Source organism: Mastomys coucha, unplaced genomic scaffold (assembly GCF_008632895.1).
Source record: "Mastomys coucha isolate ucsf_1 unplaced genomic scaffold, UCSF_Mcou_1 pScaffold23, whole genome shotgun sequence".
Lineage (NCBI taxonomy): Eukaryota > Metazoa > Chordata > Mammalia > Rodentia > Muridae > Mastomys > Mastomys coucha.
In genome coordinates, this window is record NW_022196906.1 from 117,326,752 (window position 1) to 117,349,468 (window position 22,717).

At 45.6% G+C, this 22,717-nt stretch overlaps 1 protein-coding gene across 1 annotated transcript in view; it reads right to left on the reverse strand.

The window, feature by feature from the left end:
* Cdcp1 (CUB domain containing protein 1) overlaps window positions 1-22,507 on the reverse strand; it is a 38,279-nt gene extending 15,772 nt beyond the window's left edge. Inside the window, exons 1-2 of the mRNA XM_031344845.1 lie at window positions 22,280-22,507; window positions 3,342-3,551 (exon numbers count right to left, since the gene is read on the reverse strand). Of these exons, the coding sequence (XP_031200705.1) occupies window positions 3,342-3,551; window positions 22,280-22,361 (292 nt within the window). The 5' untranslated portion in view covers window positions 22,362-22,507. The remainder of the gene's footprint in view (window positions 1-3,341; window positions 3,552-22,279) is intronic.
* Between the last annotated feature and the right edge of the window lie 210 nt (window positions 22,508-22,717).

Consider the following 22,717-nt stretch of genomic DNA (forward strand, 5'->3'; position numbering starts at 1 on the left):
ACACACATACACACACACACACACAAATCCACCTTTGTACTAAAGACACTGAACACTGTTTCCCAGACTCAGTGCATTGTATCTGGTTAATTGTCCCCAGCTGGCCTTCTAAAGGAGCTACAGGGAGCCTGCACCTTGGGGTAACTTCCTTCCTGTATTTGGAAATTAATTTCATGGTTTTGAGGGTGCACTGCCAGGCTTCACCTTTTAAGCTTCCTTTTTCTTCTACATCTCATTAACATTACTGGGCATAATCACCTGATTCCCAAAGCAGTGAGCTTCCTGCTCTGAGGCTCTCTTGACTCCATTAGCACTGCAGAGAAATCATCTTAAAGCTAATAACTAATTATATCCTTTGATACATTGTGTTTCCTAAGCCTTTTAAAAGGACAGGACTGTCACTATCAAGAAGGATTCAGGGAAGACTGAAATAAAAGAAAGCAGGCAAAGCCACTTGGGGGTTTTTGTGTTATACATAGAGGATATGAAGGTACAGTGGCCTTTGGTGGTGTAATAAGAACCTGTAGGTCCTTATGTGTGCTCCACTTGGGTGTTGGAAGGTGCTGTTAATGGGGTTCAGGAAATGCTTATTTTGGGAGCATGAGGACCCAAATTCAAATCACCCCCATAAAAAGGTGGGCATGGCATCCAGGCAGTGGTGGCACACGCCTTTAATCCCAGTACTTGGGAGGCAGAAGCAGGTGAATCTTTTGAGTTCTTTCTACAGAGTGAGTTCCAGGACAGCCAGGACTACACAGAGAAACCCTGTCTTGAAAAACCAAAAAGGAAAATAAAATAAGTAAAACTAGGCATGGCAGTGCATTTCTGTAACCACATTGAGGGGCAGATAGACACATGGACCCAAACTTCTAAAAGCCAGTGAGAGATCTTATCTCAAGGTAATAAGGTCAATAAAAGGAAGACACCCAGTGTTTGGTTCTGGCCTCAGCATGTGCATGCATGGGTCTGTGTATGTGCACATTCATGCGCATACATATACTTCTTACACACACTTAAAACCTGGATGGGGTAATGCATTCCTGTAGTCACAGAGCTGACTTGATGGACAGCCAACCTAGCTAATTAGTGAGTTCCAGGTTCAGAGAGATATCCGGTCTTAAAACTACAGTGGATAACAAACAGTAGAGGAGGATAGACACTAGACATCCATCTTTGGTTTTCACATGCATGGGCATGGATGTGCCTGTACACACACACACACACACACACACACACACACACACACACAACTCCAAATAGAATTAGGAGAAATAAGGAGCAGCCTAAGACAGCTGAGATCATCTGCATCAAACCTCTCATTATTGCAAACCTAGAGTTCACTTGGCCACTTGCAGATGTAACTGACTCAGCACTGAAGCGGGCTGTCTATGGTCAGCTTGCATTCATGTCAGGGCACTGCACAGCCAATCCAATAAAATAGGGTCAGATAAAGTGATGATTAATGTGGCTAAAATTAGACTTGTGTGTCAATGAAGACCGTAGCTATTTTAGGGCCCCATACAAATGTCATTGTGTGTATGGAGCAACTCTTAGCTTTCCACTCCTGTGTGTGTGTGTGTGTGTGTGTGTGTGTGTGTGTGTGTGTGTGTGTTGCTGGACACGTGGAAGCCAGAGGATAACTAACAAGAACTGACTCTATCTTTCACCATGTGGGTTCCAGGAATCAAACTCAGGTCATCGGGTTTGGCAGTAAGTGCCTTTACCCACTGAGCTAGTTTGCTGGTCATCCACTCATTTCCCACAGTCCACTGTGGGATCTTCATCCCTGCCATGGCAGACCTCTTGAGATCTGGTGCCTTAGACTTAGCCATAGTTTGGGCTACTCAACGGTTTCTGGTTTGATTCTATACCAAGAACTCAGTCAAGAACCTAGTCTCTAGCCTCAGCTTTGTCGCTACACTCAACACTGAGAGAGTTGCAGGGGAGTGCAACTGCCCTTTGTCACTAAAAGCTTTAGTTTTTAGGATGAACGCAGAGATGGAAGTGGTTCATTGACAGGCATGGCTATAAATCTCCTGCATTCTGCCCCATGCAAAAAACTTAAGTATGTCAGACACTTCCTTTCCGGAGAGGGCTGTGTCACTCAGAAGTGATTCAGAGCTCATTTTCCCCAGAACTCTACTTTCATACATTTTCATAGAACCGCTGCAGAAAGAGAACTAGTGTCAAACTCCATTCAAAGCCTCCAGATGTCTGTTGGGGAAGGCAATAAGGGGCAGGCACACCCCTGGATCCAATCCCAGATCTATATCTATTCTATTTAAAACTGATACTTTCTTACCATCTTGCCGCGGTGGAAATCTGCATTTTTCACTACCCATCAAGGGATTCAGGCATCCTAGTGCTGAAGGACCAAGATGGCTCCTCGGTAACTTCTTTCAAAATTAAAGCCATTTTATGGGCTTATTTGGTTACAAAGTAACACATGCTTTAAAAATGATAACAACAAAAGGGGCAGAGATGAACAGGGGGAGGGCCCAGGGCACCACACTTACCTCCTTGACCTTCTTCTAATTCTCTGACTTCCATTCCACTGTGTCTGAACATTTGTATCCTTTCTAAGATCCACAGGTGAAACCCTAATTCCCAGCATGGGGATGTTAAGAGATGGTGCATGGCGGGGTGATTGAGTCACAAGGTGGATGGCACTGGTGCCTTTACAGAGAGGTTCAAGTTGAAGGGGTGTCACCTCTTGTGCCTTTACCCTGAGCTCCTAGCCTCTAGGACCGTGAGAAGAATACACATCTGGTCTTTGTAAATTACCCAGCTTCGGGGATCATGTTATAGCAGCAAAAAATGTCCTGTGGTGAGACCCTTGTTTTTTTAGATCTTTCCAGTACATGAACTAGAGCCTCATAGACCTACAGATCTGTAGTTTATGGGTGTCTCCTGGGCTCTGTGTAGAGACTGTGTGGCCAAATGATTAAGAACAAAAGACTAAAGTTGGGTGTCCTGATGCACACCTTTAATCCCAGTACTTGGGAGGCAAAGGCAGGTGGATCTCTTTGATTCCAGGCCAATCTAGTCTACATAGTGAGCTCCAGGACAGCTAAGTATATGTAGAAAGAGCTTGTCTCAAAAAAACAGAGAGAGAGAGAGAGAGAGAGAGAGAGAGAGAGAGAGAGAGAGAGCGCAAGTGAGAGAGGTCTCGTCTGCCTAGGTTCTCTGGGAAGCACATGGGCCTATGACTGGCCATGCAAAAGCCAGCTTAGGGAGCTGAGACTTTAGAATGGACCTCTCTCCAGGACCTTAGCCTGGTACACCTATGAAAGAGCTGCAGGGACTGGGACTCATACAGCAGCCCAGGAGGGCTAACTCACCAATATTCTTCTCGATCTTCATGACAAAGTGCTTCTCCGGATTGCTGCAGCTAAAGGTAAAAGACTTTCTTTCTCCAGGTCTGACAATCAACTCGGTTATATGCTGTCTAAACATGATGATGTAGCAGAGTTTCACGGGAAGGGCTGGGCTCACCAGCTTAATGTGCACTGTAACGCCACTTCCATGGGGCAGAACAATCTCAGACGCTTCTGAAGGAAAGAGAAGAATGATATGAGCGAGAGATAAGAGCAGAAAACATGCTGTGGTCCCCTGGCCTGGGAAGGGGGAGAGTGTGAAGGTAGGGATACTGCCTCTTGTTTGGGCTGTTAACTTTAATAAGAAAAAAAAAAAACCCTCATCTTACCACACTGATGATCTCCTGGGCAGTATGTCTTCAGACCCTCTCTATATTCAGCATTAGTGACAAGCAGAGTCATTGTCCTCCCTTTTTTCTTTGTGACGGGGTGGGGGTGGGGGATCAGACATAACACACATGAAAACACACAGATACCATGTCTACAGAGACCCTTATTTGCAAAGAGATGCTGCTGCTGCTTCCTCTTGCCACAGATGATTTACAAGCATATGTTTGTACCACAGGGGACAAGAGGACATTTGCTAAAATTAGAGGTAAAGCATACTGGCCCAGGCTAGTGGTACAGGCTTATCATCTCAACTCTTTATGAGGCTGAGGTAGAGGGATCAATGTAACCAGCTACTTTATGCTGTTGCTGTCATGCCTGCCACCATAGGCTATCTCTCTCTTCTTCAACTGTAATTTCAGGAATACTCTTCCTTCTTCAAAATACTTCCTGTCAGGTATTTGGTCACAGCTATGAGAAAAAAGTAACCAGTAGAGTCCCACTCATATACAGCAGTTTTCTCTGGCCAACTTCCACAGTGACCCTCCTGCCCACTCAGCTATCTTGGACTCTCCATTCCTCTGGCTCTAGTCTCTAGACTGAGTGCACCCTTCCATCTGCCCAAGTTGCCTCCTCTTGTAACCAGCAGGCAAGCTCCTACGGGAGGACAGCAGAACTTAGCATCTTGCTCAGCCTCAGGACCCAGATGATGCCAGGTGCTCACAGGACACAGAAAACTTCAAGCTCTCAAACAATTCTATATAAAGGTATATATAGTCCCCACAGCTTCATCTTTTCCTGCATTTAATTGCTCTCAAATATACGACCACTCCCTCACTTCAGTGACGGCTAATAAATCTTCTCTGGAGGTAGCTAGGGGCGCGCACACACACACACACACACACACACACACACACACACACACACACAGAGTTTGTGTGGGGGGAAGAGAGATGTTTTCTGAGACAGAAATAGGTTTCCTCAAAAGCTTTGTCCTGAAATAGCCGTGCCATTTGAACCCTCTAAGACAGACTCAGAGCCCGAGGAACTTTTTAAGACATCAGTTGGAGCTGAGATCCACGTTAAGAATTGTGGTGGTCAGTTTTGTATCTGAGCTGTGCACATAACCCTTGTGTTGTTTTTATGATTGTGAAAATGTCTTTCATAGTGACTGTAAAAAGCCTGCAGTACATCCTGTCTCTAGGCTTGCCCCACCCTTCACAATAGCCTCCAACCCTGGGTAGCCAAGTCAAGCTAATTCAACATCAAGGGCAAGCAGGTTATGAAAGTACCAATTTCCTTCATTAATACTTCTGTTTTTTCACCTTTTAGCCAAACCATAATTGAAAATTACTATTATTGCTAATTAGTATCATTTTAACTGTCAGATACAAGGCAGCTAGACTGACAGTGGTGGAGCTGGAGTACAGAAGGAGGGTACCAGGAGGCTCTGAAGGACACAGAAGCTGCTGCAGGTCCTGACCCTGGTGGTGATGGCCCATATTGTATGTATACCAACACCTATAACTGTACTTCAGCTGTGATTGCTCTTATGCTACACCTTAATGCATTTTTAAAAAGCATTCATTAAAAGTCATAAATACATCTAAAATACACTTTAATGTTTTGTGGGGGCTATCTTCTCTCAAGGTATATGTAAATGTTTCAGATCTCTTTAGATTCAGAGAAAGTCAACAAACACTGAGCTCAACAAAATCTCACTCTCAGGTAGCTCCTACTTGCAAACAAGCCAGGACAAAAAGTAATATTGACAAGTTGAAATTTAGACTTTTTTAGAATCTTTGAAATTAGATATTTATTCAACAGATATTTTCTGGGTTCATAACATATTCTAAGGACCACACTTGGTGCAAATAATTTACCAACAAGCCAGTTGTGGTAGCACATGTCTATAATCCCAAGTACTTGGGAGGCAGAGGCAAGATGATCTCTGTAAGTTCAAGGCCAGCCTTGGTCTGCATAGCAAGTTCAGACCAATCAAGGCTATACAGAAAGAATTTTTAATTAATTAATTAATTAATTAATTAACAGGAATATCCAGAATCCCTGTACCAAGGGATTTAATAGTCTAATTTTTCAATTTTAAAAATAAGAACACCCCCAGCTTTGGGGAGCCTGACATTAAGATCTGTACCGGGAGATGGGTGTTTTGCCTGTTTATCTGTCTGTACACCATGTACGTTCCAGGAGAAGCCACAGAAGGCATTACATACACTCTGGACCTCGAGTTAGAGACAGGCAAGAGTTGCCATTCGGCCCTTGGGACTTGAACCGGGGTCCTCAAGAACAACCAGTGAGTGCTCTTAACTACTGAACCTCTGCCCCACCCCTGGAACAACCAGTGAGGGCTCTTAACTACTGAATCTCTGCTCTGCCCCTGGAAATTTGTTTGTTTTTTGTTTTTTAGCACTTTGGTATTCATTTTTAATTATTTATTTATTTTCCATGTGAAGAGCCTATTACTCCCATCTAAATAGTGAGCATAGCAGTTCTTTCACAAAGCATAGCTGCTACCAATATTGTGGACATACATTCTAGTTTAGGTGTGAACAACCCAGATTTTCGCATGCATTTGTTATGACTTGGTTCCAACAGACCACTACCCAACTGAGTTCCACTCTGGTGCACTCTGCTGCCCAGCCACTGTGTCTTTGTTACAATCTGAATATGAAACATTCCCAAAGGCCCCCATGGCTTGGCCCCTGATACTATTTTGGAAGGTTTTGGAAACCTTAGGGAGTAGAACATACCTGGAGGAAGTGGAAGTGTCTCATCCCTGCCCCTTCCTGTCCATCATGAAATGAAGAAGCCCCTCAGCCCACCCTCCTTCTGCTCTGATGTTTTGTCCAAATACACAAGCCAAGCAACCATGGGCTGGGCCCTCTGGGATTGGTGTTTTAGACACAGCATTGGGAAAGACAACCAAAACATTATCTTTCACTGACCCAGACCATTGGATCCTAGTGGTCCTACTCAGCCAAAGGAAGTACTGAGCTACAGACTTGTGTCCAGCATGGCCTGTTCCCAGCCACATTTGCAGTAGAAGGGGGGAATTTAATTCACAGGCTGTTTTCCAGAGGGACAGTCAAGGACTCACATGGCTACCATGTGTATATGCTCCCTTAATTCTGAATGATCTGGGGGGTGGGGGAGACAAAAGGAATGGCAGAGAGGTAACGAGGAGGTAAGGATTCCACCCGAGGGGCTCCTATCCCACTCCAATGCTCTTGAGGCCACTACCTCGCCACAGTGAAGGATCATGGTCTGGAGGCCATTACTTTGCCATAGTGAGGCATCATGGGAACAGTATTGCTTGCATACAATCAGAAGCTCATTCAATCACAGATACTTGGGATTTGAGAACAATTTGTTCACACCGTTTCTCCTCATACCCACTCCACCATTTATCATTTGGAAATTGGAAAAAGCAACACTTGGAAGTTCCCTCACACTCCTCTGTTGGGCCTGGCACACTAGAGCCCTTCATGAAGGTGCCAAAGTTGGAAGGAGACAGAAGAGACTTTTCTTTTTCTGAATTTCTTTTATCTCTGCGGGAATTTTACACTTCATTGGTGGAAAGTTAAAAGATTTGGGACTCCAGGCCAGAGAAATGCAGAAAACACCTCCAATACTGGTGTAATTTTGAAGTCTTCTGGGCTGAAAGAAAGCCAAGCCAACCTTTTTGGGAACAGTGAATGGATGCCCAGGTGTGGGGCCTCAGGGAAAGCTTCTGAGGCCCCAGCTCTGCTCCTGAGTCACAGCTCCTTTAGCTCCCGCGGCTCTACTTCTCCTTATTAGGGAATGCTCATTCATCCCACCTCTTCTGTGCATCTCAGGTGGGAATTTCCGATGTTTCTAACCATCATTCACTATACTCATTAACCCTTCCATTATCACGTGTCACAGGACACTTCACAGTTGCCCCTGTTGTCCCTTCTCCCCACTGTCCTGTTTTATGCAATTCTCCAGGGATTTAAATGTCAAGGCACCACTCCTCCCGAGTTCGTCCAACAGTTTCTAACATTGACACACATACAATTTAAGTACTTTTAGATGTGTCAGAACTAGTTCCCTTCATGCTTGATGTGGTTTTCTCTGGGACTCAGCTCACGTTTGCTTCCTCCATATAACCAAGATGCACTAGGCAGGGTCTAGCCAGGGAAAAGGCTAAGCCCAGGTACCCTCAGGCATGGTGCCCTGGAGGAATACCCAGAATGTCAAGAGAGAAAGACATGGGGTGTTAAGTGTGAATCAGCATGGCTGACCAGTCGCAGCTTGTGTGGGAGTCCAAAGCCAGTTCGTGGGAGGCTGATGCTGAGTGCTGCCCTCTTAAAAGACACCGCATTGTGGACCGTCCACTTTACTCGATGGGTTCACCAGCTAGTGTTTCCTGCTTCCATGCCTCAGTCATGAGTATGAGGTGAATGAGTGATTTGCTTCTAGAACTGGGTTTGCAAAAACACACTTCATTAACTGATAGCTTGCTCAGAGAGTAGGGTGCCATACTAGGAGGGCTCAGGGGAGTGGCACCAATAGAGTCCACCACAAAGGAACACTCACACAATATAAGAAACTTCTCCCACCTACACACACACACACACACACAGCACCAAGGAATGATCCAGTGTGGTCTTAGCTATTAGACCCCATCAGAGTCAGTAACCTGAGGCCACCAAGCAAGTTCAAAGTACTCTGAAAATACTGGGGGTTAGCCATCAGTTGTCTGGCGGTGCATGAGCTTCATTTGTTGGGACCAGAAAGTCTTCACAGTTGTGTTTTGGGGTGAACAGAGTAGATTTAGAACTGGGCTGCTCTGTTGCTGGCTATGTTTGCTTGGGCAAATGCTCAGGGATAAAAAGGGAATCAAGTTGAGGCCTGAGTGAGTTAAGTATCTATACAGCACTTACGTAAGAGGGCTTGGGGATTCAATCAACATTCACCATGTTTACTGTAGACAGTACTAACAATGGAACTTCATGCTACCAGTGTTAGTGGTGGGTATTAAAGAGCAGTGTCCAGTACCGCCCAGAGTCACCAGCTTGCCTGGGCCCAAAACCAGAATCCTGACTATCGGGGGCAGGGCCTGGTTGAGGTCCAGGTAGCACCTTCAGGACAAGCTCCCATCATACTGTCACTCTGAGGCTGCACGAGTGCACATGAAGCCTCACATTGTGCCAGCTTCATGGCTCTGTTCACTGTCTATAAAGGCTTTCTCATACCTGTCGACTCATATGACCCAGAGACATGACCTCATTTCCCTACCTGTGCTGAGCTTGGGAGTCAGTTGGTCAGACCTGCCTACCTTCCGTACTCAGGGACCACAAATGAAATTTCCTCTCCATGCTGCCAAGCCACCCAGAGAAGGGGTACGGCTGCCACTGTTAGGAAGTAAGTAGAGTCATTGGCTGCTGCTGAGAGGCTAGGTTAGCACCAACATGGCCTGCTCTGGGAGGGAGTGGCTCTCCTAAGTCTCCAGCCTACAGATGAGGCCTGAGGTTCAGACAAGTTAAGGAAGTCACCCAGGTTTCTATGACTAAGAAGAGGCAAGGCCAGGTTAATGCCAGAGGTATGATACTGGAGCCCAGGGCATGCTGAACGAGTACTCACAGATCTAACTCTGCCCTGGGAATTCCATACACAGCCAGGAACTTTCTGATGAGAATGGCTTGTTCCCACTAACATGGCAGAATGAAACATTTCTGAGAATAGGAGAATCCCCCAGCCAACACCCGTACACACTCATATTCACTCATATTCTTTCTTTCTTTCTTTCTCTCTCAAACTCTCTCAATCTCTCTCTCTCTCAATTTCTCTCTCTCTCTCTCTCAATCTCTCACTCTCCCTCCCTCCTTGCATTTAAGATGGGGTGATAAACTTTCAATCAGGCCTCTGGTATGGTCTCATAGGAAATGTTTCTTCACAGATTAGAGCCCCCTGTTTATCCTGGGTATCTGGACCATGAAACCCATTGTTCATTGGGTGGGGGTCAAACGGGACCTGACAAGCCATACTAGTCACCCTGCCTTGATCACTCCCACATTATTCCCAGGGGTGGTTTGGAGACATCAGGACAAACCTCTCAAGTCTCCTCAGAAGTCCAGATGGACTCAACCCACACCCAAGTAAAGAAGAGAGATCAGGGAGGATAACTGAAGTTAAAAGCTTCGTGATGGTACAACAAGGAACGTGGGGACTAGAGGTTAAACAGCTCAGCCTCTGACCTCTGTACATGATTGGTGATGACAAGCTACACGGCTACAGGACTACTTCAAGTCATCGCAACAGTCCATGACATGTTAGAAAGATCCACTCTGTCACACCTCTACACGAGAGTCAGGAGAAACCACAGCGTCAAGCAGGAAGAGTCAGAAGGTGGCTGGAACAGTTAGCTCACCAGTTGTTTGGCACAGAGGACAGTGGCCTGACATGCCTCTTCGCCACCTGCTTAGGTGTTTAGAGTCTCCTGGGTTTCTTGCTCCCCGGTTTTCTTCTTCTTTCCCTCCTGTTTTCCTGAAGCATGGTCTTGTGATCAGCTCAAGCTGACCCTGAACGTGGTCTACTTATATGTGGCTGGTCTCAGGGCCAGCAGACCTGGCAGGAGATGGCCTTTTAGATGACACAACACTTTAGGACTCCAGGTGATTGATAACAGAGCTATCTGACAGTTAGTCCCAGGCTCTTTTAATAGCTTCCTGTAGGCCTCAGGCATCAGAATGTCTTGTCTGCCTTTTTAAAAGAAAATTTATTTTGATTTTTAAAAAATTATGTGTATGTACATGTATGTGTGTGTGTGTATGTGTGTGTGTAGGCATATGCATATGAATGCAGGTGCTTTAGTTCAGGAGACAGTATAATGTCCTCTGGAGATGGTTTTGGGCAGTTGTAAGCTGCCTGATGTGGGTGCTGGGAATTAAATTCAGGTCATCTGAATGAGTGCTGCATGCTCTTAACTGCTGAGTCATCTCTGCCTGATTACTGTTACTTTTAAACTCATCACACTGGACACTTGCAACACCATACTGGGCTCCACACCTACATCTTTCTTTCTTTCTTTCTTTCTTTCTTTCTTTCTTTCTTTCTTTCTTTCTTACTTACTTACTTACTTAATTATTGAGACAATGTCTCTCTATGTAGCCCTGGCTGACCTGGAACTCAGTGGGTAGACCAAGCTGGCTTTGAACTCACAGAGATCTACCTGTCTCTCCTTTGTTGCTACACCTGCCCATTACAAACAAATTCTTGCAGAAAGGAATCTCAGACTTTTCTAAAGATAAGACTATAACTTCATAAATTCATTTTAATGTAACAAAGCTACTAACTGCTAGCTTTGACTTTTTTAAAAAAAAAAATTTAAGAATACTTTAGCTGGGTGTGGTGGCTCACACTTGTAATCCTAGCACATGGAAGGTGGAGATAGGTGTTCAAGGCTAGCCTTGGCTATAGTAAACTTGATAGTATCCTTAGCTACTTGGCTACATGAGACTTTTTTTTTTTTTTTTTTTTTTTTGTGGTGCATTAAAGGCAAAACTCTGATAATCAGTGGTTGCCAGACAGGAATTGATTGTAAAAGGGTAGGAAAGAACTTTCTGGGGAATTTTTCAATGTAACTCACACTCAATAGCACATGGACAACTTAAGCCATTGAGATGGGTGAATTTTATGCCTTATGCTTCATAGTTTTTTAAAAAGCACATTTTACATCTAGATGAATAAAACATAAGGCATAAAGTTAAGTGGAAGGCTTGGCCAGCCAAACATCTGTCTCTTATTCTCCAATTTGCTTCTTTTCCCAGAGGCAAGCAGGCAGGTGTGGTATTCCTGAGCCAGGCTCCAGTCGTGTGTACACCTATCCTACCTCCATTCACTTTTTGTTGCCAGAGGTTGCATGTCACAGCTGCTGTTCAGGACCTGTGTTTCCTGCCTGGGCATCACTCCACAGTAGTTTATATGTCGCCTCATTCTTTCAAAGGCTACCTGGTACTGCAGCAGAACAGCAAAGCAGAATCCAGCTACTTGCCTTCTAACAATGGACCTGTGAGCTGTTTCTAATCTCCAGGCACTAGGCAACGGTAACATGCTTACTTAGAGTTTGAAGATTCCCCTGGAATACACTTTCCCCAGCTTCCCTGCCTCATTGCTGGAAGGAGCTGGACCAGGGCACAGGCCTCAGTCTAGACGATGTTAATTCAAGACCCAGCTACTGGTGGTGGGGATGCAGCATGAAGCCAAAACTTCAATGTTCACATTGCATAAAGTAGGTATGGTGGCACATGTCTACAACCTTAGCATCTGGGAGGTAGAGTCAGAAGGATCAGAAGTTCAGGGTCATTTTCAGCTACATAGAGAATTTGAGACCAACTCAGTGGCATCCTACAGGTATGTACCACAAAATCCAAAGACTGGAACCCAGGTCTTCATGCGTGCTAGGCAAGAGGCTCTGCCACTGAGCTACATTGCTAGCCCCCGTGACTGGCTTCTGCAAGATGACCCAAGTACTGTTTACTATATAAATCATGTCTTCTTGTTCTGACACGATAAGAGCTTGCTCCTGAAATTTAACCCAAAGGCTGAAGTGTCTGATAAGACCGAAAGCATTCCAGGCCTATTCTGGACTAACACTTCATCTCTCACCAGGGAGGGATTAAAGGCCAGAGCTCCAAGGGCCAGCCAGCTCTTGGTGTTACATGCAGCTTGCTTAGCCCAGCCTGGGTCTGTAGCACTTGGCCATAGGGAAAGCTAAGGTCCTGGGAGATTTGTGGGGGTATCCCAACTGAGTGTGCTGACTGAGCTATTCAGAACAGGCTTGGTCAGTCAGCTGACTAACAGGAAATTCATGTGTGAGCAGACACTTGCTTAAACAATGTTTAAGAATGTATTCTGTGTGTCATGCAAAACAACTTAAGACCTCTAATTCAGCAAGTTCACTTCTAGGAATTTCCTCTAGGAGCCCTCATACATGCCCAAAGCGAGCCCCAGTGGGCTGAAGTGTGTTATGGCACTGACTCTCCAATGGTGAACTGGTTAAGATGACCTGAGCTGTCACAGTTCTGAGCAATGGTGGGACCCGCTCCAGGTCAGCAGGGGAGTTACTTACACACACCCTTCCAATGGGACCTTGGCCAGCTTCCAGGTACGGCTATTTCTATGTTGTCCCTCAAGTCAGTCTTAGGTTAGGTAACTTGCCCAGCTGACCTAGTTAATAAGCAGTGGTGTCATGATTTGAAATCAATTTTCTGTGTAGATGAGACCTTTTGACCTGGAGTGAAGACCCAGGAATCTTACTAGGCTCCAGAAACTCTGAAAGGTACAACTTCCACCAGTTCTCATCCCAAGGTTATAAAGCAGTAAACATTGCTGAGAGAAACTCTTCAGTTTTCCTGCAATTTGTACAGGGAGCTTCAGAGATGCAGCTTTCATGAGCCATTTCCTGTGCTGGAGTGGGCTTCCCAGTGATGCACCTGCCTGAGTCACTCAGGTTCCTGTAAGCAACCCAAATAAACTCACTGGCCCACTAAACTAGACTTAGGTGGAATCAAATCTTTAGTCTACCACTGATGTGCTATCTGGGGTGAAGAGACATCTGTTTACATCTCCAACTCCAACTGCTGAGCAAGATGGTTCCCAGAAAGAGAGATGGGCCTTTGCCACCATGTGAGACACTGTCTAAGGATATGGGGACTATAGCAGTAAGCAAGACCCAGAAGCAAATACCATAGTGACTGAGGAAGGCTGGACATAAGTATCCTCCATGATGATAAACTAGGCTTTTCAGCTGGACCATGGAAAGCAGATGGCCTATTGCCTTTCCCCAAGATCATGTCTATGATTATCTCTATCTTGGAGTCTCCAACAGGGCAGACTTCCAGCCTGCACAGAGGCTGTCAGACTACTAAGGAGCACTCCCCATTCTGGCTGTTAGGCCAATTTGCCCAGGAGGCCAAAGCTTGCCTGTTCCATATGGCCAAAGTCCTTTCAATGTGGGGCTCCATCTCCTGGCCCATTGTATCATGGTGGCTTGGGGCCAAGTGAGTATAAGCTATTCTGGAGCTACATGTGCAATGGGCTGATATTTGTGCCTCCAGATATAAATAGTCCAAGGGTCTGTTAGATGAATGTAGCTCATGCCTAGATCTATCCTGCCCTGTTCACAACCTCCAACCGAAGGACATGGTGCCAAGAACCAGAGGCTCTCACAATCCCAGGACTTATGATGTAGAGAGCTGGGCAGTGGATAGATGCTTCTTGATGCTAGAAGCAGATGAACACAGAGCCACATGCTGAAGATGGGAGGGTCAGAAAGTATAAGGGCCTTGGGTCTCCTTATCCCTGCCTAGAAGTCAGCCTCTGTTTTGTGTTTTCTGTGAACAAGAAATAAAGAGCTATGTCTCGGGAAATGACAAAGAAAAGAAAGAAAGAAAAAGAAAAAAGCCAGGCATGATGGCACATGCTTATAATCCTAGCACTGAAGAGGCAGGGATGGGTGTAGATTCCTGGGACTTGCTGGACAGCCACCTTTGCCTACTTGGTGAATTCTAGGTCAGTAAGAAACCCTGTCTCAAAAAACAAGGTAGATGACTCCTAAGGAATGACACCTGAGGTTGACCCCTAACCCTAACCCTCCACATACATGCACAAATGCAAACTATACATGTAGAAACTTATGTACGCCCCTGCCCGCATTCACAAGGAAAAGAAATGTGTGAGCCAGGATGCACATTTGCTGTTGCGAGCATTAGCAGTTTAGGGTGTGCTTCACCCGAACATCAAACTTAGCTCAAAGCTAACTGCGCATGGTTGGAAATTGTAAGCCACTAGAGCCCCAGGCCTGAGCACAGCTTCTCGATACACAGTAATATCCTGAAATTACCCAGAAAGATGAGAAACAGACAGAGTGTGGCCAAGAAGGACACAAAGTACATAGAAGGAGCATGGATCTGAAGGAGAGAAAAGCAAGTTCAAACACTCTTTTTAGACACCTTTTAGAGGAATGAGAAGAGTCATCACACAAGGACAAAGGCATGGATGTTAGTGTGCCAGAAGAACGGAAACAGGCATGGGTGTTAGGTACCAGGAGAAGCGAATTAGAAAGCAAATTAGCTAGATGATGGGGTGAAAGATGTGATGTTATGAATGAGGAATCTACCTCACAGGCTCATGTATTTGAGGAAGTATATCAGTTGGGGGTGGGCTTTGAGGATTTACAGGCTGGATGCACTCCCTGTCCCCGCCTTTCTCTCTCTCCCTCTCTCCCTCTCTCTCTCTCTGCTTCCTATGTGCAGATGAAAATGTGCTCAGCCAGTTTTCTGGCTCCTGCAACCATCCCTCCCCTACCTGCTGCCATGCCTTCCCTACTACAATCAGGTTGAGCCCTCTGTCCCCTATTTTGCTCTGTGGTCATACATAATTTGGTGGGATACACTCTGGTAAATGCGACATTGGCTGTTTCACTGTGATGAGAATGTCACTGAATGTATCAAAACAAACCCAGAAGGCACAGAGCCATTGATGAGCCTGGGTCTTGACATGTCAAGGGACAACAGGAGTAACTGATAGTATAACATGGAACACTGATGTACAGGAAAAGTAACACTCTAAAGCAGCAACAATATGAATAATCTAATGTAGCAACATATATGTAGTAAACACACAAGTTCCTGCCTCATTGTTTACCACTGTATCCATCTTCTTGGCTACCGATACTATATATTTAATCAGTGGTATGTAACTAAACTTTACCAAGTTAGCTCAAGCATGAGTGACAGTAGCAACTTCATCTCCACTGTAACCTCAGGGGCTGGCTACTGGATACATGGCCTGTTGTTGGATCAACCCTATTTCTAAACAGTTTTAAAATTCTTGAATATGAACAACAAAAAAAAGAACCTACCACCATAACCAGGTATAGTGGTAGACATCTATAATCCTACTACTCAGCAGGAAAAATAGGAAAGATCATTACAAGCTTGAGGCCAGCCTGGGCTACACAGGATCCAAGTCAGGCAGGAATACAGAGTGAGATCTCATCTCAAAAAACCACCACCAATAACCCAACACACACAGGTATACCCATTGGCAGGTGACCAGAGGCTGTACACTGGGAGAGATGGGGGAGTTGCAGATTTTCATCATGGTGACATCAGGCTAGCCCTTCAACCTAGTATTCCTAAAGTACCAATAGCAACATGGATCACCATGGATCTTAAAGGAATGGAATAATTTATATGCTGTTTCAAGAAAACACTTGGAGATGTTCCTGTTCTTCTACCATGCTTAGGAGACTCTGAGATATAGAAAAAGAGTTCTTCTGGGAAAGGTAAGTCAAGAATAACTCACAAATCAGTCATAGAGCACACCTATAATTCTATACCTGGAAGATAATGGCACACATCTTTAATCTCAGCACCCAGGAGGCAGAGATAGGTAGATCTCTGTGTTTGAGGACAGCCTGGCTTACACAGTGAGTTCTAGAATAGCAAGGGCTATATAGAGACATCCTGTCTCAAAAAACCAAAAAGATAAAATTAAATAAAAATAAAAGAAATCTTAATGAGAGAGAGAGAGAGGGAGAGAGAGAGAGAGAGAGAGAGAGAGAGAGAGAGAGAGAGAGAGAGAGAGAGAGAGAGAGAGAGAACATTCCTAGAACAAATGAAAACCGAACTAAGTCCTGTGTGGGTTTTTTGTTGTTTTGGTTTTTTGAATCAAGGGCAGTTTCTGGGATGCAGACAATGCTTCAAAGCTGACCAGAAGTCATAGGCGCCATTTCAGTGTCCCTGTAGCCCAGCTGGTGCATCTCAGGCAAGTTCCTTCACCTCTCTGCACTGCCTGACTCTTTCAGAAGAGAGGCATCAGGGCACAAAGACCCATTTATGCCTCCCCTGTTTATATTTTCTCAGGAGAAAAAGAAACTTCATTTTTAATTGTTTAAACATTACGACTTCTATTTCCCTCATCAAAATTACTCTGACCAATGTCTATTTTGGAAACATATGTTTATAGCTCTAAACAACACTTTAAAAAGAGATGTGTGAGAGTCTGCTTGTGTTTCATGTATCATGGAACTGAGAAGGTCGGGAGCCAGAAGAGACCCTGAGTATCCAGAGAGAGATGAAGTGGGTTACCCTATGCAAGAGATCATCTGTGATAAGCTGCATATGTGGCCTGACAGTCTCCAATCAATGCTTTATGGACTTCACCTTTCATAACATTAGTTGTTAATTACATGTGAGTATCTTTCTATGTTTCACTACATGTTCAGAACCTGTTGGGTGTTCTGCATGGCCAAACAACAGATTTATAACTGCCCCCACCATGAAGTTATAGGCTTAGGGTATCAGTGTTTTCACCATGATGGGCTTTCAGGAAGGGATTACTGTCGTTAAGTAGAGATATCGAACACAAAGTAGTAAAGTGGCTTTCACAGAAAATGCTTCATAATGCCTTGGCTTCTGAAAAGAGCAGCAGTAGCCAGTAATTCTAGAAACTACAAACTGTAGCTCTGGCTCTAATGTCATAAGACAGGGCCTCAGAACAGTACTGATAATTAAAGCTTATTTAAAACAAAAACAAATACAAAGAAAGGTAATAGAGGGATGAGGCGAGTCTGAGTTCTCCTTGTCAGGTTGTCTAGAGTGTTTTCGGAAGGTGATGGGCTAATTACAAGGTTGTGGTGAGTGACTTGAAACAATTTGATTGCAGGGATAATTTTAACAGTTTGGAGTTACAATTAAAGGGTGTGAACTTTTCTTAATTAACAAAGCTGAGGGCCTTGGCCACAAGTCCTCACATTAGGGGTCTGGCTACTCTTCACTGCATTCAAATGACCTCATCCTTCCTTCTCATCCCATTAGCACTGCTCGGCAAAAATGAGTTGAAGTTTGTACCATAAATGAATTGTGTGCATGTGCCTGTGTGTGTGCCTCTGTATGTGAGTGTGTTTGTGCATGTGCCTGTGTGTGCCTCTGTATGTGTGTGCAAGTGCCTGTGTGTGCCTCTGTATGTATGTGTGTGCATGTGCCTGTGTGTGCCTCTGTATGTGAGTGTGTGCATGTGCCTGTGTGTGCCTTTGTATGTGAGTGTGTGCATGTGCCTGTGTGTGTCTCTGTATATAAGTATGAGCATGTGCCTGTGTGTGTCTCTATATAAGTATGTGCATGTGCCTGTGTGTGTCTCTGTATATAAGTGTGTGCATGTGCCTTTGTGTGCCTCTGTATGTGTGTGCAAGTGCCTGTGTGTGCCTCTGTATGTGAGAGTGTGTATGCATGTGCCTGTGTGTGCCTCTGCATGTGAGTGTGTGCATGTGCCTGTGTGTGCCTCTGCATGTGAGTGTGTGCATGTGCCTGTGTGTGCCTCTGTATGTGAGTGTGTGCATGTGCCTGTGTGTGCCTCTGCATGTGAGTGTGTGCATGTGCCTGTGTATGCCTCTGTATGTGAGTGTGTGTGCATGTGCCTGTGTGTGCCTGTTTGTAAGTGAGTGCATGTGCCTGTGTGTGCCTCTGTATGTGAGTGTGTGTGTGTATGTGCCTGTGTGTGCCTCTGTATGTGAGTGTGTACATGTGCCTGTGTGTGCCTCTGTATGTGAGTGTGTGTGTGTATGTGCCTGTGTGTGTGCGCCTCTGTATGTGAGTGTGTGTGTGCATGTGCCTGTGTGTGTGCCTCTGTATGTGAATATGTGTGTGCATGTGCCTGTGTGTGCCTCTGTATGTGAGTGTGTGTGTGCATGTGCCTGTGTGTGCCTATGTATGTGAGTGTGTGTGTGCATGTGCCTGTGTGTGCCTCTGTATGTGAGTGTGTGTATGTGCCTGTGTGTGCCTCTGTATGTGAGTGTGTACATGTGTCTGTGTGTGCCTATGTATGTGAGTGTGTGTGTACATGTGCCTGTGTGTGCCTATGTATGTGAGTGTGTGTGTACATGTGCCTGTGTGTGCCTATGTATGTGAGTGTATGTGTATGTGCCTGTGTGTGCCTCTCTATGTAAGTGTGGGCATGTGCCTGTGTGTGCCTCTGTATTTAAGTGTGTGTGTGCATGTGCCTGTGTATGCCTCTGTATGTGAGTGTGTACATGTGCCTGTGTGTGCCTATGTATGTGAGTGTGTGTGTACATGTGCCTGTGTGTGTGTGCCTCTGTTTGTAAGTGTGTGCATGTGCCTGTGTGTGCTTATGTAGGTGAGTGTGTGCATGTGCCTGTGTGTGCCTATGTATGTGAGTGTGTGTGTGCAGGTCAGAGGAAAACTTGGGAAGTAGCCTCTTTACTACTATGTCCTGTACTACTCAAGTAGTCAGTCTTGGTGACAAATGCCTTATTATCCCACTGAGCCATTGTTTTTTACCCTGTGCCATGTAATTCTTAATACCAGTCTGGTGGGCCTATCAGAACAAAAATTGTACTGTGTATTTTTGTTCATGTAACCCACTGTAACCTGGAATTTGTTATGCAGGATAACCTGCCTACATCGCCCAAGAGCTGGGATTACACTTATGCAACACCATGCCTCACTTATGCAATGCTATGGATTAAACCCAAGTGAGAGCTCTGCCAACTGAGCTACATTCCCCTGCTCTAAAAAAAAAAAAAGTTTTAAGTATCATAGTTATTCTAGAAAAGTTTGTAATATTTATAATCAAAGTGAAACAAAACATCTGTGAGCAAAGGTGAACTCTGAGGAGAGCCTGTGGGTGACATGAAGCTCTGACTGTCTCCTATGACTCAACCTAGGGAAATCTGTGGGGTGTGGCAGAGGGCTGTGGGATTCCACCTCCTGCTAGTAACACATTCCAGACAATAGCCAGGGTCCTCATTTGAATTTGTGTCAGTTACAGTTTTGAGAGAACAATGGCGGCAAGACATGGACTCTGGTACCAGGTGGGTCTTGAAAGCAATCACTGTGATGTTTTAAAAGGTTATCATTCTAATCCATTCCCTCCTGGTCATAAGGGGCTGGTGGGAATACCAAGTATGCCTCTTCCAATCTCACGCTTCCCTTTGCTCTTCACTTCTACAGTGACACCACATCCCTGCTCTGTTAACCTACCCACTGTGCCAGACACAGTGTGCCAGTACAGTTATTTGTACTCTGGTACAAATAACTCAGAGGCCTCACTAGTTCCTTAGAGCCTGAGTTCAGGGAAACTAGGGCACTCCTCAGTCGACCTGTTATGTGATCTCTCGGGCTGCTTCTGAGGTCACAGATAAAGACAGTGAGTTGGTTAAATTCCTGTTATTTACACAACTCAGCTAGCTCAGAGCTTCCTGGAAGACAGTGGAGCTCCTGGGAAGTAAATGACAGCCTCTGTGTCTGGGGGAGAAAGACGTGATATGTGAGGTGAAGCTCTTTGAAAACCCACATCTGTTCTGTGCTGCAAATCCTGCAGACTGACAGGCTATTTTGAACTTCCTAATTGTGGAGAGTTGGAATGTTACAGATTGAGAGTTAAAATTATCTTGGGCAATCTTTTAGTCTCCTTAATAGCCATTTTTCACCCACCTCTGTATCTCACCTAACATCTTTCTTACTGTCAGGTAAAACTCTTTGATTAAATTAGGAGATCATTAGTTTCTATGAACCCAACAGCCATCAGATATGTCATCACCATATGAGACCTTGCCCAGGGACTTCAACCCTGGCTGTAACCCACCTACTTGATGTCCCCACCAATGTATGTAGTAAATACCTTGATTTATAATTTTCTTTTGTTCTGTGACTATGAAAATTCATGTAATCACTTCAAGAATCCATGTTCCCAGACTCCTACTGGTTACTCCTACTGGTCTAAGAATAAACTCTACGCTGGGCAGTGGTGGCACATGCCTTTAATCCCAGCACTTGGGAGGCAGAGGCAGGCAGATTTCTGAGTTCAAGGCCAGCCTGGTCTACAAAGTGAGTTCCAGGACAGCCAGGACTACACAGAGAAGCTCTGTCTTGAAAACAAACAAACAAACAAACAAACAAACAAAGGAATAAACTCTACTTCTCCCGAGGTATAGTCAGACAGCAGCCAGTCCAGAGCAGACTGCAGATCTTGTCTTCAGTGATTACTAGATTTATACTACATTCCCACTGGAGAAATTTTCAACTATTACCATAGAAAGTCAGAAACACGTCAAAACAATCCCTAGAGTGTCACCTGCCTCCAAAAATGCTGGCACACCCTCCCCACTTCTCTCAAGCACACATATATTCCTTCCCTACTTTTTTATTCTTAAAATGTTTTTTAGGATAAAATTTCATATATCCCAGGCCTGTAAAGAACTCACAATGAGGCTGAGAGTGACCTTAAATTCCCAACTCCTCTGCCTCCACTCCAGAATACTAGGATCACAACTATGAGCCACCATGTCCAGTTTATAAAGTTCTGGGAATTGAACCCAGGGCTTGTACATGCTAGGCAGACACTCTACAAACAGGACTACATACTCTGCCCCTTAGATGGATTGAAAACTCACTCCTAAGAAAGTAGTAGCCTACATCTGTAATGAATTCCAGGAGTATGGGGTGGAGGCACAAAACTCAGTGGTTTCAAGGCCAGCTTGGGAGACACAGGGAGACCCTGCCTCAGAAAAACAGAAACTAAACTCTAGCAACAACAAAATACATACCATAGTGTGTCTGTGTGTGTAGTTTTAAAGGAGGTTCTAAGTTTTCCTGTTTACTATGCAGTTATATGTCACCTAATGTTGGAAAAAGAAACCAGGAAGCTTTCCTGCGGCTTACGCCCAAGTCTAATCACACCTTTTCAATTTTACTCCTTAATTTATGCTAATTTATCTACCTATTGAACACAAACACCCCCTTAGGTATTGATATTACAGACCCCAATTGTGATTTGGACAGTACTATTTTTTAAAACATAAAAACCAGTGCGAGTCTGAGAAAGAGCCTCACATCAAGTTCTTGCTTGAAGAAAGCTAGTTTTATTCGCGGGATTCTACTCCTTGGGCCCACAGTTCCAGTTCTCTCCTGGAGCGATCTCCAGGATCAGAGCAGCCTCTACTCCCAACCCAAACTACTCAATATTTACAGGCTCCACGGAACTACCCTCCAATCTTCCACCAGGGAAGAGGTGGGGCACCTGTGGGGTCTCTGCAGCTAGATGCCCGCTGCTGGTCGGTGATTGTCCACTTGAAACTGTTCTTTGGAGTTACTGCTCCTAGGCCTCAGGGTAAGCGGGCGCGCGGACACGTAAAGAGGTACCTCGCTGGGAGGTCAAGCCACCCTCTTCTGGCACTTACTTCTCTGGCCCAGGTGTGGAGTGGGCATGAAGAGGAAAGCTCTCCCACGCCCTAATCGAGTGTCCCTAAGAGTCTTTCACCAAAGTCCCCATAGTACAATGTGCTACCTTGAGAAAGCCCTCCTAAGGCTGTTGTTCCACGCGCTTATTTGTTCCTGGGCCAGCGAAGCTCACCCAGGTCCAGGACTCTCCCACGTGCCGCGGCCTGAGCGCTGGAGTCGTTCCGGGACCTCGCCCCACTATCTCCGACTGTGCTACCAGGTCAGGGCCGCGTAACCCCTGAACACAAGCCACCTCCAGGCACCTCCCTGGCCACAGGTTGCTCTTACCTGTCCCGCGCAGCAGGTGTGCTGTGCCCAGCAGCAGGGCCCCCAGCAGTGAGATTGAGAACCCGCAGGCCGAGCGGGCCATGACTGGGGGTAGGGGGGCGCCTCAGTCTTCCTAGAACACAACTGTGGCCGGTGTCTGCAAGTGGCCTCAGCGGCGCCCCGGCACCGAAACGCAGTTGCGCCCCGCCCTGCCCCGCCGCTCACCTGCGCGCAGGGCCCCGCCCCGCCCGCTCAGAAGAGCGAGGGTGACCCACGCTTCCTCTGTGGCCTCCTCCTCTTCCTGCTTCAGCTCAGGTACTACCCTCCCCTGCCCGGTGGCCTTGAGGCAAATTTGTCCCCGCCTTCTCGGGCTTCAGTTCCTTTCTCAAAGTCCAAAAGACTTTGTTGACAGCCAGCTCCTCCTTCCTCCGCTGGCCAGGTGTGCTGGTTGAGGAGGGA